This window comes from Scyliorhinus torazame, chromosome 3 (assembly GCF_047496885.1).
Source record: "Scyliorhinus torazame isolate Kashiwa2021f chromosome 3, sScyTor2.1, whole genome shotgun sequence".
NCBI lineage: Eukaryota > Metazoa > Chordata > Chondrichthyes > Carcharhiniformes > Scyliorhinidae > Scyliorhinus > Scyliorhinus torazame.
The window spans coordinates 286,960,881-286,976,021 of record NC_092709.1 but is presented as its reverse complement, the minus strand read 5'-3'; the positions used below and the strand labels follow the sequence as shown (position 1 = coordinate 286,976,021).

General features: G+C 44.0%; 1 protein-coding gene across 3 annotated transcripts in view; it reads left to right on the top strand.

Annotated features, from left to right (window-relative positions):
- Positions 1-15,141, top strand: part of wdr7 (WD repeat domain 7) — a 1,110,115-nt gene that overhangs the window by 877,179 nt on the left and 217,795 nt on the right. For all 3 annotated transcript variants that reach the window (XM_072497366.1, XM_072497365.1, XM_072497364.1), the window contains 2 exons: positions 12,445-12,594; positions 14,831-14,913. In XM_072497366.1, the coding sequence (XP_072353467.1) occupies positions 12,445-12,594; positions 14,831-14,913 (233 nt within the window). The remainder of the gene's footprint in view (positions 1-12,444; positions 12,595-14,830; positions 14,914-15,141) is intronic.

The following is a 15,141-nucleotide window of genomic DNA, read 5'->3' as shown; positions in this document are numbered from 1 at the left end:
AAGTTACTGTTAACTATCTGTTTCCTCGCACTAGATTTCTTATATAAATGCGAAAGCTAAATATAGTACTCTCCGATCTCTGGCTCAGATACCCCTCTAAATTATAATTAAGTAATTATGTTTAATTAGTTACCAATGCTTAATTTTTTTTAATTTAGTGTAGATTCCCAACCAGCCACTCAGGTCACAGTTTTTCTGTGATGTCACTTCAGTTTCCCCCCGACACACACAATTTGAAAAAGGTATAAAAGTAAAAATGAGTAAAAATCACTTACTTACCTTCTTACCTTCTGAGTGTCTTAGATGTTCTCAGGTTCTCTCCCTGACAGAGACTGCTCCTCCTCCCCCGGCCTATATTGCTTCCCAGTCCTCCAGTGTCTCCAATTTAAAACCTTTTACAATGGACTCTAGCATTTGTACCACGACTGACATCAGACAGGTTGGTCTACAATTCCCTGTTTCCTCCCTTTTTAAATAGAGGGATTACATTAGCTACCCTCCAATCCGTAGGAACTGCCCCAGAGTCTATAGAATCTTGGAAGTTGACCACCAATGCATCCACTGTTTCGAGGGCCACTTCCTTAAGTAATCAGTTATTTTTAATTAAAGGTTTAATTTCATTTCAAATATACTATTTATTGGCAATCTATCCTTAATGATATCATAAATCGCTGACATCAAGTTTATTATATTATTATAAAATTCATCCCTGCTTTGAATCAAAGTCCACTTACATGGTCCTGATGCATTTTCATTCCTCCTTCATATCTCCACAGCCCTTGATACTGGGAACACTGACACCATCCTCCTCTAATATCTCTCTTCCATAGTTCAGCTCTGTGGGTTTGTACTCTTGGCTATACTCTTACCCATCTAGTCATAGGCAAGGCAACTCCAGCAATGGTTCTTTTCTGTTCAAACATCCTTACCTCGGTAGTTTCCAAGGATTTATCTTGTCCTTGCCCTCTTCCTCTTCATCCTATGCCTTGACAACATCATCCACTGCCTCTGCACTTTCAAACTTCTTGCCCAATCTCCAGTTCAGAATTAACCACCTCCATTCCACTAATTCCATTCTCTCTGCAGGCTCTCTGTTTGAACCAGACTTTTTGGAATTTCAGTATTTTATGCCAGCCTTGGCTGAGCTTTCAATCCCATATTTTTTCCATCATCGACTGCCTTCGTCATGCTTGTTAACTTCACCTACTTTGGCCCTGACCTCAGGCATTTGTTGCTGAAATGCTCATCCATGTAATTTCCATCTCCAAAATTATGTGCACGCCGATCTCGCTGGAGCTCATTTAAATCCCTGCTGTACATTATTTTGCAAAGGGGCTGGTTTAGCACATTGGGCTTGTAATGCAAAACAAGGCCAGCAGCGCGGGTTCAATTCCCGTACCGGCCTCCCCGAACAGATGCCGGAATGTGGCGACTAAGGGCTTTTCACAGTAACTTCATTGAAGCCTCCTTGTGACAATAAGTGATTATTATTATTAAAATCCCTGTTACCTATTACTCATCACCTTACTGGCCTATATTGCTTCCCAGTCCTCCAGTGTCTCCAATTTAAAACTGTTATGCTCATATTTATATCTTTTCATGGCATTTTCCCTATCTATCTCTATAACATCCTTCAGCCCCATCAATGCCCCCTAGAACTGTGAATTCCTCTGAATCTGGACTCTCGTACAATGCCCGGTCCTCCATTTGGTACAGTAATGTAGTGGTTGTAGTGTACAGGTATCTGACATAGCAAGGGTTAATTTGGAACTGGGAAACTGTAGTGAGATATAAAAAGATACATGTCCTCAGACTAGAGAGAGTTGTGGACCGGACAGAAACCTGTGTCAAAGCAAAGAGTAACTTCTAGCTTGGACTATGCCGTGTAAAAATGTATACAATTATGTGTTATCAATGAACACTTAATGTTCAACATTATAGGCCTCAGAATCTCTTTATGTGACATCTATTTGAGTATACAACATATGACAGCGGATATGTTACAAGACTAGTGTTCGAGAGGCTGGGCTAATAATTCAACCTCAAACTCCTAGGCGTTTGAGAATTTGAAGTCAGGTATTTTGTTTAAAAAGCATCTGGATCAGTAACCGTAACCATGAACCTGTTATATTATCATAAAAACCTAGCTGGTTTACTAATATCTGTTTATGGAAGGAAAATGCTGTCATTGCCTTGTATGGGCTATATGTGACATGATTGACCGTTACCTGCTCTCAAAGTAGTCTATCAAGTTGTATAAATGAGAGGTTCACGAATGCCCGTCATCAGAGCAAATAGTGATGAACAATAAACACCTCCCTTGCCAACAATGCCCACATCCTGCGAATAAATATTTTCAAAAATACAACTAGTTTTCTGTATCTCTTAGCTCCCTAAATCCATCATTCTCCCTCGCCTCCTTTAAGCCCACCTGAATATGACCAATAGTTGGAGGCTGATCAAAATGGGACACAAAAGAGAAAAAATGAATTCCAAGGCAAGTGCAATTTGATCGCTAATCATTAGAATAATGCTGAAAACTTGTATTGTTTGGCTATACACTGCAATTTTCATTGAGTGATCATGGGAATAAAATGATTAAATTTGGTTTGCTGATCAGATTTCCCATTTAAGATAAGCATCATTCATTATCTCTCATTCAACAACCCCTCCTTCCCATTGAATTCCAGTCATTGTTCTCGATCCTCGGGGCAAAATCTTTCTTACTTTTGAGTTGTATTTACTGTTTACAAAGCCAGAAGTACAATCTTTCTGTGCCCTGTGACGCAGCAGTCTGAGGAATTATAATATGGTTATGGCATAGACGGAAGCAATTTAGCCTACCGTGTCTACACTGGCTCTTTGCAAGAGCCACTCAGGTAGTCCCACATCCCCAATCTTTCCCTGTAGCCTGCAGTTTTTTTCTCTTCAGATAATTATCCAATTTCCTTTTTGAAAGCCATAATTGAATCTGCCACCACTACACTCTCAGGCAATGCATTCCGCATCCTAACCACTCATTGCATATATCAGACTTTCCTCTTGTCCCCTCTAGTGCTTTTGCCAGTCGCTTTAAATCTGGGGAAAGGATTAAGAACCAGAGGGCACAATGGGAACACTGTCCCTAACTACTCTGTCTAGGTCCCTCATGATTTTGAACACCTCTATCAAATCCGCTCAGCTCTCAACTTCTCTAAGGAGAACAGTCATTGATTCTCCAATCTATCCACATAACTGAAGTCCCTCATCTCGAGAACAATCTTCGTAAATCTTTTCTGCCTTCTCCAATACCTCATATCATGCACAGAGTGCACTCCCATAACTGTCCAGGCCTCAGGCACCACCCTGTATCCAAAGAGGATAAGAAGATTATGGCCAGCGCTTCTGCATTTTCACCCTAGCTTACCTCCGTATCATTAGATGTATCTGATCCGATCCTGGTAACTTACAAACTTTAGGTACACCTGGTCTTTCTAATAACTCCTTTTTAATCAATTTTTAACCTATTGTGTATCTCAACTATATCCTCTTTCACAATAACTTTGGCAGCATCTTCCTTCCTTGGTATATGCAGATACAGAATTCCCGTTTAATACCTTTGCCATGCTTTCTGCCTCCATGCGCAAATTTTTTAATCGGCTCCATGGCCTTTTGGCATCCGTTTTCTTTGTATAAACCTGTAGAAGCCTTTTGCGTTCCCTTTTATGTTGGCTGCATGCCTCTTATACTCTATCTTTATTGTTCTTTTTTCATTTTCCCTCGGCACTTTCTATATTCAGCCTGGTTCTCACTTGTCTTATCAACCTGACATCTGTCACCTGATACCCTTTTTCTGCTCCTTGCTCTCTATACTTTTTCATCATCCATAGAGCTTTGTTTTTTTGTCCTAACTTTCCCCTCTAAGGACATCTCATCAACTGTACCCAAACTATAACTTTTTAAAGGCAGCCCACTTATTCAATGTTAGCTTTGCCTGCCAATCTTTTATGCCAATTAACCAGGGCCCAATCTGTTCTCACTCTCTTGACATAGTTCCCCCTGTCTGCCCACGCCTGCTAACCATTTTTACTCTACTTATTCATTTCTATTGTATGACTCTATGGTCTCTCTCCCCTCAATGTATCCCTACTGGCATTTGATCTACCTCATTGCCCAGAAGGAGAGCCAGTAATAGCTTCTTCCTTGCTGGATTAGAAATGTACCGATGCAGAACATGTTCCTGAATACCTTTTATAAATTCAGCCCACTTTCTGCCCTTTATAAATTATTCCCCTTTTATGCCCTTTATACTATTACTATCTCGGCCTCTTTTAGGATCTTCAAAGTGCCCCATTATAGCTAGAGATTTTGCCCCTCTGTAGTTTCCTTGCAAAAGTTTTCCTCTGTACCTTTCCCACTATTTGGTGCCCTTTGGCTTATGAAATACACCCAGTAGTGTCATGACATCTCTATTGTTTCTTAGCTCTAACCAAATATATTTTGTCCTTGGCCCCATTCTCCTTCTCCGGCAGTGTAATATTATTCTTAATCATAGAATCATAGAATTTACAGTGCAGAAGGAGTCTATTCGGCCCATTGAGTCTGCACAAGCCCTTGGAAAGAGTACCCTACTTAAGCCCCCTCCAACCTATCCCCGTAACCCAGTAACCCCACCCAACCTTTTTGGACAATAAGGGAAATTTAGCATGGCCAATCCACCTAACCTACACATTGTTCGACTGTGGGAGGAAACCGGAGCACCTAGAGGAAACCCACGCAGACAGGAGGAGAACGTGCAGACTCTGCACAGACAGTGATCCAAGCCGGGAATTGAACCTGGGACCCGAGAGCAGTGCAGCAACAGTGCTAACCACTATGCCACCGTGCCGCCCACAAATCAATACAGCCACCCCAGCCTCCTTTCCTTTCTTTCCTGAATATCTTGTATCCAAAAATATTTAGTACCCAGTTCTCCCATTGTTTTGAAGCAGGGCCGGGATTCTCCCATACCCGGCGGGGCGGGGGAATCCGGTGTAATGGAGTGGCGGGAACCACTCCGGCGTCAGGTCCGCCCCAAAGGTGCGGAATTCTCTGCACCTTTAGGTGCCAAGCCCTCACCTTGAGGGGCTAGGCCCGCGCCGGAGTGATTTCCGCCCCGCTGGCTGGCGGGAAAGGCCTTTGGCGCCACGCCAGCCGGCGCCAAAGGGCTTCGCCGGGCGACGCATGCGCGGGAGCACCAGCGGCGCTCACGGCATTCCCGCGCATGCGCAGTGGAGGGGGTCTCTTCCGCCTCCACCATAGTGAAGACCATGGCGAAGGCGGAAGAAAGAGAGTGCCCCCACGGCACAGGCCCGCCCTCCGATCGGTGGGCACCGGTCGCGGGCCAGGCCACCATGGGGGCATCCCCTGGGGCCAAATCGCCCCGCGCCCCCCCCAGGACCCCGGAGCCCGCCCGCGCCATCTGCTCCCGCCGGTAAGGTAGGTGGTTCAATCCACGCCGGCTGGCGAGGGTTGACAGCGGCGGGACTTCGGCCCATCGCGGGCCGGAGAATCGCCAGGGGGCGACCGGCGCGGCGCGATTCCCGCCCCTGCCGATTCTCTGGTAGCAGAGAATTCGGGACACGGCGGGGGCGAGATTCACGCCAGCCCCCGGCGATTCTCCGAATTGACAGGGGGTCGGAGAATCGCGCCCCAGATCTTTGTTATTGCTGAAACACCACATTCCGACAGGGCATCCTGCGCCTGCAACTCATCAACCTTATTTATCACACTCTCGCATTCACATACGTGCACAATGTACCTAACTTAGACCTAGGTCTTATTGCATTTTCCTTTGCTCAGATCCACCTAATAACTTATCATTTCTTACTCTAGTGCTATCTGTGAATTCTTTGCGCATCTTGTTTTTCTTCTCAAACGTTACCTCCTGATTCCCATTCCCCTTCCATGTTAATTTGAACCCTCCCCAGTAGCACTATCGAATCGCCTTACAAGGATACTGGTTCCAGCTCTGTTCAGGTGCAACCCATTTGCTTGTGCAGGTCCGTCATCCAGCCTCCATAACCATGTTGTTCCGATTTCCCAGGAGAGATCAGGAGGTGGAGTCATTGGACAATGAACAGTGATGATTAGCAATTCAAAATAGGCCTGTTAACTGTGAACTGTAATGCTTAGTAGTTTTTTGAACTTTCACAGAATATGGCTGAGCAGTACATTGTGGCTCTTACACAGCATACTGAGCAGCTGTCTAAATTGCAGGTTAACACTGCGCAGCTATTCAACAAGATAGCTTGCTGGAATTTTAAACAGCTCAGCAGTGCCCCGCTCGGTTTCCCAATTTGGCATGAAAACTGCCTTCTAGTGTATTTTGGAATGGCCACCTTTTGATTTAGTGAACATTTGATTATAGTGATCACTTCAGTATCTGTCCAAATCAATCACGGTAACTGGATTCCACGATATCCCAACATTCTATTAGCTCTTCTAATTGATTCACCATTTTCCCTAGACATTGAAAGTGACGAGTCTATTGCTATTCCCAGGTCCCTTTCAAAATCTCTTTCTGCTAATTCACACTTAGGACATTTTTTCAAGCAGTTTATTATTTCATATTTGGATATTATGGTATACTAGTTACGTTACTGGACTAATAATTTAGAGACCTGGACTAATGATCTTAGAATCTGAGGAATTAAAATTCAATTAATTGCATAATTAAAATGGAATTAAAAGCGAGGAACAGTAATGGCGAGCATGAAACTACTGGATTGTCATAAATACTCATCTGGTACATTGATATCCTTTATGGGAGGAAATCTGCCGCCCTTTTCTGATCTGGCTTCAATGCATGCAGGGTTGCCAACATTGGCGAAACATATTCTGGGAGATGCTGGCAGAAGTGATGTCACAGCAGCATAGAGAAGCGGGTTCTAAGGGAGCACAATAAGAAATCACACCAACATCTCTATCAAACCCACTGCATTCTGACCAGATAAAACTTCTGTATAAACTCTGACAAATGCTCACAGTAGTTTAATTTTGTTTAAATCAGCCAGTGCTAAAATTAGCGCTCCTTTTACCACAAGTCTCAGCAGGTTAAAAACTTTCTAGGCGTAACTATGTAATTTTTCTAGCGAACAGCCCAGCACTCACTCCTTTTACCTCCTCGAGCCTCTCCTGCTTGACAGGAAAGGAAGGGCAACGATGTTCATGAGTGGAGTTTGCGTGCATGACCCATGTCAATACCAGTTTACGCTTTATGTCATTACACTGCCAAGTACGCAGTCAATGAATGTTGAGCTGCTTACGAATTATGTGCAAATTAATTAATTTGCTTGCTTCAACCATCGTTCTAAAACCCGCTTGATTGCTTTCAATAGCCACCGAGAGATTGATGCTGATTCTGATATACTCCTGGCTGTTCTGAGAGGTTTGCCAACCGTACCTGTATGTGACTCCAGACCTCCTACAATGTTGTTGACTCTGCACCCCTTTTCAAAGTGGCTCAGCAAGCTACTCTGCTGCATCAAACCCATGAATGAACAATACATTTAATGTTAAATGGTTATTTTCTATTACACAATCATTTACTTACTGCTCTCTATTGTAGTAGCATATTTCACATGCTAAATGGTTTTGATATCAGATCATTAATTTGGATCAAAAACTACAGAGGTTCAAATGCTAACTGCCTGCTGCAATACCGCCCCTGCCCCACCTGCTACACACCCCTCACCCCAGACTAACATTACATCTTTTTCAAAGTGCTCTCTTTTAAAAAATGTTTTTGTTTCCCTAGCCAACACCATCTCATCTGACCTGATGTTCTTTCCTGTTTTTTCTGTCACAGAGACATTGGGAACGATTAATTCCCTCCCCCCACCCCCACCCGCCCGAACGCACTATGGGAGGGTCCCTGAACCCCCTCTCTCTAACACAGGTTTGCAGGTACTCCGGCCCAATCATGCGTGCACAAAAAATGCCAGCTTGGCACCCTGGCAGTGCCCATGCCAGCTTCCAGTGCCACCTGGGATACTTGGTACACAGATGGCACTGCCAGGGTACCCAGGTGGCATCAGCCGTGCCAAGCACCGCCCTGCCCAAAGGGCATGCAGTTGGGGACCTCCGACACCGTGGGAGACCCCCACGAGTGCCGTTCCATCGGGTCCCCATTTGTGGGGCCCGGTGCTCAACAGCGCTCTCCCCTGAGGTCTCTGAGGTGAAGGGGATGAATCACAAAGCCTCAGATACCTCAGGAATCTGCACATTAGAGTGAGGCTAGCTGTCTTGCTCCAAAATGCAGATTTGCCAAAATGCGATCCTGCACACAATGGGTGGGATTTACATTGCAACATCTCGTTTGATCTCGTGAGGCTTTGCGAGATGGGTAGATCCCAGAAACAAGGTCTCCCAGCTTTCATCGGTTGCACTGCGCCGCGGTGAGCTGCTTTTCCAGCGCAGCGTGGTCGTTTAATTGCGCCCATTGTTGTCACAGGGAGACACAGCATCCAATTTGCAATCATCGAGATCTTGCAAATAGGACAAATGGAATAATTTTAATGATGTTGACTGAGGAATAAACATTCGCCAGGTTCAATGAGAGAACTCTCCTCATCTTTGAATAGTGTTGTGGGATATTTTAAAGACGATACCTTCGACAGTACATTTCTCAGAACTCAACACTTTCACAGAACTACGCTGGAAAGTCACCTGAGATTTTGTGGCTGAAGGTTTTACTGTCACACTCCCATTTCGATGTACTCTGTAATCCTTGGATTTATTTGTTGCCGATTATTATGCTTTTTTCCTTTATTATGTTTTCAGTTTGGCCAGAGGCTTTACCAACAGTTTGCATTTATATAACACCTGTAACATACCATGTCGGGATGTTTGCGAATGACTGCACAATGTTCAGCACCATACACGATTCTTCAGATAATGACGCAGTCCATGTCTAAATGCAGCAACCTGGACAATGTCCAGGCTTGGACTGACAAGTGGCATGTGACATTTGCATCATACAAGTGCCAGGCAATGACCATTTCCTACAAGATTTGATTGGATTTGTTTATTGTCACGTGTACCGAAGTACAATGAAAAGTATTTTTCTGCGAGCAGCTCAACAGATCATTAAGTACATGGGTAGAAAAGGGAATAAAAGAGAGGATTTAACCATTGCCCCTTGACATTCAATGGCACTACGACCGCTGAATCCCCCACAATCAACATCCTGGGGTTTACCTTTGATGAGAAACATGAAGTGGACTAGCCTAATTAATGCTGTGGCTACTAGGGAAGGTCAAAGGCCAAGAATTTGATGGCGAGTAACTCACTCCCTGACCCCCCAAAACCTGTCCACTATCTACAAGGCGCAAGTCAGGAGTGCAATGTAATTCTCTCCATTTGCTTGGATGAGTGCAGCTCCAACAGCACTCAAGACGTTCAACACCATCCAGGACAAAGCAGCCCGCTTGATTGCTCCCCCTTCCACAAACATTCAGACCTCTGTCACTGACCAACAGTGGCAGCCATGTGTACCATCTACAAAATGGACTGCAGTAACTCACCAAGTTTCCTTAGACTTCCAAACCCACAATCACTGCCATCTAGAAGGTCAAGAGCAACAGAGACCTGGGAACCCCACCGCCCTGACTTAGAAATATATCGCCATTCCTTCACTGTAGCTGGGCAACATCCTGGAACTCCCTCCGTAACAGCATAGATGGTGTACCTATACCTCAAGGACTGCAGCGGTTCAAGAAAGCAACTCACCACCACCTTCTGAAGGGGAACTGTGGATGGACAATAAATGCTGGCCTAACCAGCGACTCCCAAATCCTGTAAATGATAAAAAAAACTTTTTCAAACAAAAATCTTGCAAGAATTAATGAATTGTTATAACAGGTGTCTAAAAGCTTGATCCAAGCTTTTTAGAACGGTGTTAAAAAATGGTTGAGAAGTGGACAGGCAAAGAGGTTTAGGGATTGAATTCCAGAGTTTAGGAATTAGGCAACTGAAGAATTGGGCGGGATTTTCCCAGATATTAGCATTTTCTGCTGTATAGTGCAGGACATGCAAAAAATTGTCAAAGGGCAGGTCCCATGACGTATCGCTGGCAGGCCAGCCTCTGATATGCCCACCCTGCCAGGAACTTAACTCAAGGATCAGGGCACCGTTTTTAAAGGCCGGCGCAGTGCAAAGGAGTTCACCCTTAAATGCCCAGAGCGCTGCCCCCTGGAACCACCTCTAGCACCGCCCCGGATACTGCCCCGGCACTACCTGGATGCTGCCCAGCACAGCCTGGGCACTGCCCTGGTGCCTTACTAATGCCTACAAGGGCACTTGGGAGGACTGCTCGCCAGTGCACACCTTGGGAGACCAGTCAGTTTCATGCTGTTCTGTCATGCAGGCATGGATTGATTTTCTGACTAGGGTGGGGAAAATGATTCAAATGTAGGGACCTGATAATGATATGCTAATCAATACAAATTACGTATCTGACATTGAACGTCGGGAAACATGCTCTGTCACTAATAGGGAGAGGGGACAATTGCGTCATGCGTTTATGGCGCTGGAAAACGGGATTTCGCTATTTTCGCAATATTTTCTGCTCCCATTGCCGAACCCTCCCGACACAATTGGGAGTGAAAAATCCCAGCCATAGCCAGCAATGCTTATTAATTTTTGTTGCCGTCTTTTTAAGTTAAGCCATTTTACTTTGTTCCGTTCTCCTATATTATCTTATCAGTTTCCATATGAATCTGAAAGGCCTTACTCCTCTCCTCCATATTTCACCTTGCTGAACATCTAAAACTGCATAATAAATTAACATCAACGTTTTACTGCATATATTTATGATTCAGGTAACTTCTTTTAACTGCATTAGGTTTTTCATTTTTTTATCATTTTAAGAAAGCCGCAGAATTCCACCAGAGATCAGAGAATAAAAAGATTTGAGTGAAAATAGAGAGTTTTATTTGAATAAACATTGTACTGAACATGTCTCCCGATTGATTTAAAATGCCTTAACTATATTGCTGTTTTGAAGATTTTGTAGTCTCGTGCACAATTTTACATCAAAACACTTTTGAGCCGGTACCAAATGCTTAAAGTATTGAAACCCTATTGCATACATTTGTTAAAAACAAGTTATTTCCCTTTGATATTTTCAGCATATTTTTAATAATGTTTTTCATGAAGCTTGTTTAAGATCCTTCATTTACTTCCACCTTTTTGACATTGCCACTGCCCTCATCTCTTTCTTCTGCAGTTGAAACCCACGTGTTTGTATTACCGCCAGCCTTGGCTAATCTAACACATTCCTGCCAGGCCCCTCACATCCTACCCTCCATAAGTTGAAGTCTTTCAAACTTTAGTGGCCTAACTCGCAATAAATTCCATTTATCCATTACCCCTGAGTGTGGAACTACATTGGTTCCTGGTTAAGTAGCACCGCAACTGTATATAAAAGTAAATACTGCAGATGCTTGAGATCTGAAATAAGGACGAAGCCCACTGGAAAAAAAAGATGAGAATTTTACAATTGCGGTAAAAACAGAAAGTGCTGGCTAAACTCAGCTGGTCTGCCAGCATCTGTGGAGAGAGAGCGACGGGGGTAACATTTCAAGAAGACTGATATTGGACTTGAAACGTTTACGCTGTTTCTCTCCCCACAGATGCTGCCAAACCTGTTGAGCTTTCCCAGCGCTTTCTGTTTTTACCTCAGCTGTAAAATTCTAAACCTTGTTTTCAAAGCCCTCCATGCCCTCGCCCCTTCCTATCTACATAATCTTCACCCAACAACCCTCCAAAATGTCTGCGCTTCTCTAATTCTGGCCTCTTGATCATTGCTGATTTTAATAATTCCACCATTGGTGTCCGTGCCAAAGCTGCCCAGGTTCTAAGCACTGAAATTCACTCCCTGAAACCACTTTGTCTCCACCTCATTTTGTTCTTTTAAGACACTCTTGAAATCCTATCTCTTTAACAAAGCTTTTGTTCACCTGCTCTAATATCTCCTAATGTGCCTCGGTGTCATCTATGAAACGTGTTGGGGTGTTTCCAGACTCTTAAACGGCCCTCTTATGGACTGATCTGATCTCCTCACACATATTCTGCACTGAGTAGTACTACACTCCTGTATGCTTCACCCGATGCCTATGTCTATGTATTTACATTGTGTATTTATGTTTACCCTATGTATTTTCCTTTCATGTCCGGAATTATCTGTCTGAACTGTAGGCAGAACAATACTTTTCACTGTACCTCGGTACACGTCACATGACAATAAACAAATCCATCCATCATTATGTTAAAGGTGCTGTATGAATATAAGTTGCTTAGAAAAAACTGTTTGACTATACTGATGAAGCGTATATTCTTTGATAAATAATCATTTATTTATTTTAGAAAATGTCCTCTTTTGATTCTAAACCCTTGAGTATATTTGATGTGATTCTCTTATAGGTCCACCGACACACAGCTTTAGCAGCCAATACGCAGTCCCAGCCAAATGTGCACACCAGCACCTTGGCTCGTGCAAAGAGTGAAATTCTGCGAGTGATTGAGATACTAATAGAAAAGATGCCAACAGATGTAGTTGACCTTCTAGTAGAGGTAAGTGAAGGACAAGTTAGGATGTCGGAACTATTTTCAAGGTTGAGAGAATAAATTATCATCTAAAACCAACATTATCTTGGCTTCCAAACTGCTAGTTGTTGCAGTTTTGGAAAGAAAGATAGATTGAGTGATGTCATGAGGAGGTAAAATTGATTTCTTGAGGAAAAGGACAAACTTATTGGACATAATGGCATATTCAGATGTCACATGGGCAGTAGCTTCCAAGCTCCTCAGTGTCAAATTATGGGAGTACCCCAAAGAGACGACAGGGAACCCCTCTTGGAACTTGACAAGTCAGGGTTTTGATGGCAATTACCCAAAAGTGCAACTTCCTCTAATTGCCCTGCACTGGGAAACATCTGAAAATGTAAAAGGTGCACAGTGGTTAGCACTGCTGCCTCACAGGGCCACAAACCTGTGTTCAATTCCAGCCTTGGCTTGCTGTCTGTGTGGAGTTTGCACTTTCTCCCCTTGTCTGCTTGGATTTCGTCCGGGTGCTCTGGTTTCCTCACACAATCCAAAGATGTGCAGTTCAGGTGGATTGACCATGCTAAGTTTTTTATGCAGCCAGGTCAGGTGAGGAAAGAGCGGGGGTGTTGGCCTAGCTAGGGTGCTCTTTCAGAGGGTTGGTGCAGACCTGATGGGCTGAATGGCCTCCATTTGCACTGGAGGAATTCAATAGTTCTAAATCATAAACTTCAGATGGTTCTGACAGGGTTACACCGATAATTACCCAGAAAAAGTTAGAATTGAAACGTCTTCTAACTTCTGGGGAACTATTGCAAAGACCCAGACCATCCGTAATCCCACCCCCCATCCCCTGCCCTCCCCAGCAAAGCTGTTTACCAGCATCCACAACACAGGCACCACATCAAACATTGGTGCCATTCCAAGATTGTGGCCATTGCCAGACCACTAGACCCACGCAGCTACATTGCCTCCCAGGTGAAGCAGCACCTCAGTCACTCTATCGCTGTGCCCTCAGTGAAATATAAATGGAACTGCTGAACAGACTGAATCCCACTCTGGGAACAGCAATGCCCTCCTTACAGCCAGGTTTTGCGCATCCCATAACCACTCCGAACAGGTCCTGACACTGATCTCACACATTGATGCTGGTTTCCAGAAAGGGCTGAAGACAGGAACCACCTTTGGTAACTTATCGTGTGCCTATGCCATAGTGTGGAGCACAGGCATGCTGCTGAAACTCTCCAAGATCACCTATGTGAAAAGCCTACAGGAATCAACTCCATGATTAGCAACTGGCAAATTCGAGATCCATTCACCGCCCACACAAAACCAACAATAGCCTCCCTCAGGGATCAAGTCCTCACACTGGCCCTCTTAAATATATACACACAAAACCAACAATAGCCTCCCTCAGGGGTCAAGTCCTCACACTGGCCCTCTTAAATATATACACCAATGACCTCCACAAAATCACTGTACTTTGTAAATGCTGATAATTTGGCCCTGGGTTCCCACTCACTGAAGATTCATGTTCTCTGGAAGCCTTCCTCAGAAAATGTAGATTTTAACCCGATGCTGCCAATACTGCTGTTTCAGCCTTCCACCTGAGCACCTCAAAGACCAGTGAAGGACTTTGTGTCCAGTCCTGTGGCCTATCACTCAGCCACAGCCCAACACCAAAATACCTTGTGTTAAGAACCCCATTGATGTTAAATAGGAGGGTATCCCAAATCCCAGAAGTGTAACTTGGAGTACCAGTTCTTTGTGGTATATATTTTTAATTTGGTGTACTGTGAGAAAAGATATGCAAATCAGGGAGGAATAGCCCAACCGTTTTGTGATCAATTAATAAATAATATTTATTAACTTAAAAGAAAAACACACAAGATGGACTATAATACAGTACAGCAGTACACTTAACTTCTCAGTGGTCATTGGGGTTAGCGGTCGTGCAGTGCATCCTGTAGGTTCTGCGCATGGCAATCGCAGTGTGCCAGCAGGGCTCATACTGGGCAAATTATTGAGTCTAGTGATAGATGCTGATCAAGAGAAATGGTCTGGCAAGAAGGCGTGATGACCTTGATTATTATTGTTGCTCAACCCACCCAGGCAAATACCGTCACATTCCTGATTTAAGCCTTGTGTGAAGAGACAATGAAATTGCACATTTCAAGAACTAAAGGACTCTTGAAAAAGGCAAATAGTATATCTGGAGTGTTAAATTTTACTGTTGAAACAGTGGCATCCTCATTTACTATTCCAGGTTATGGATATCATCATGTATTGCCTGGAAGGATCCTTGGTCAAGAAAAAGGGGCTTCAAGAATGTTTCCCTTCAATTTGTCGGTGAGTAGGCAAGGGGTGTATTTGCACGTTTAAGATTATCTTTCACAATATTACACTGGGACTACGGCGCTGTGGTCGCGGGTTCAAATCCCGGCCCTTGGTCACTGTCTGTGTGGAGTTTGCACATTCTCCCCGTGCCTGCATGAGTTTCACCCCCACAACCCAAAGGTGTGCAGGTTAGGTGGTTTGGCTATGCTAAATTGGGGAAAAAAGGTGGTTTGGCTATCC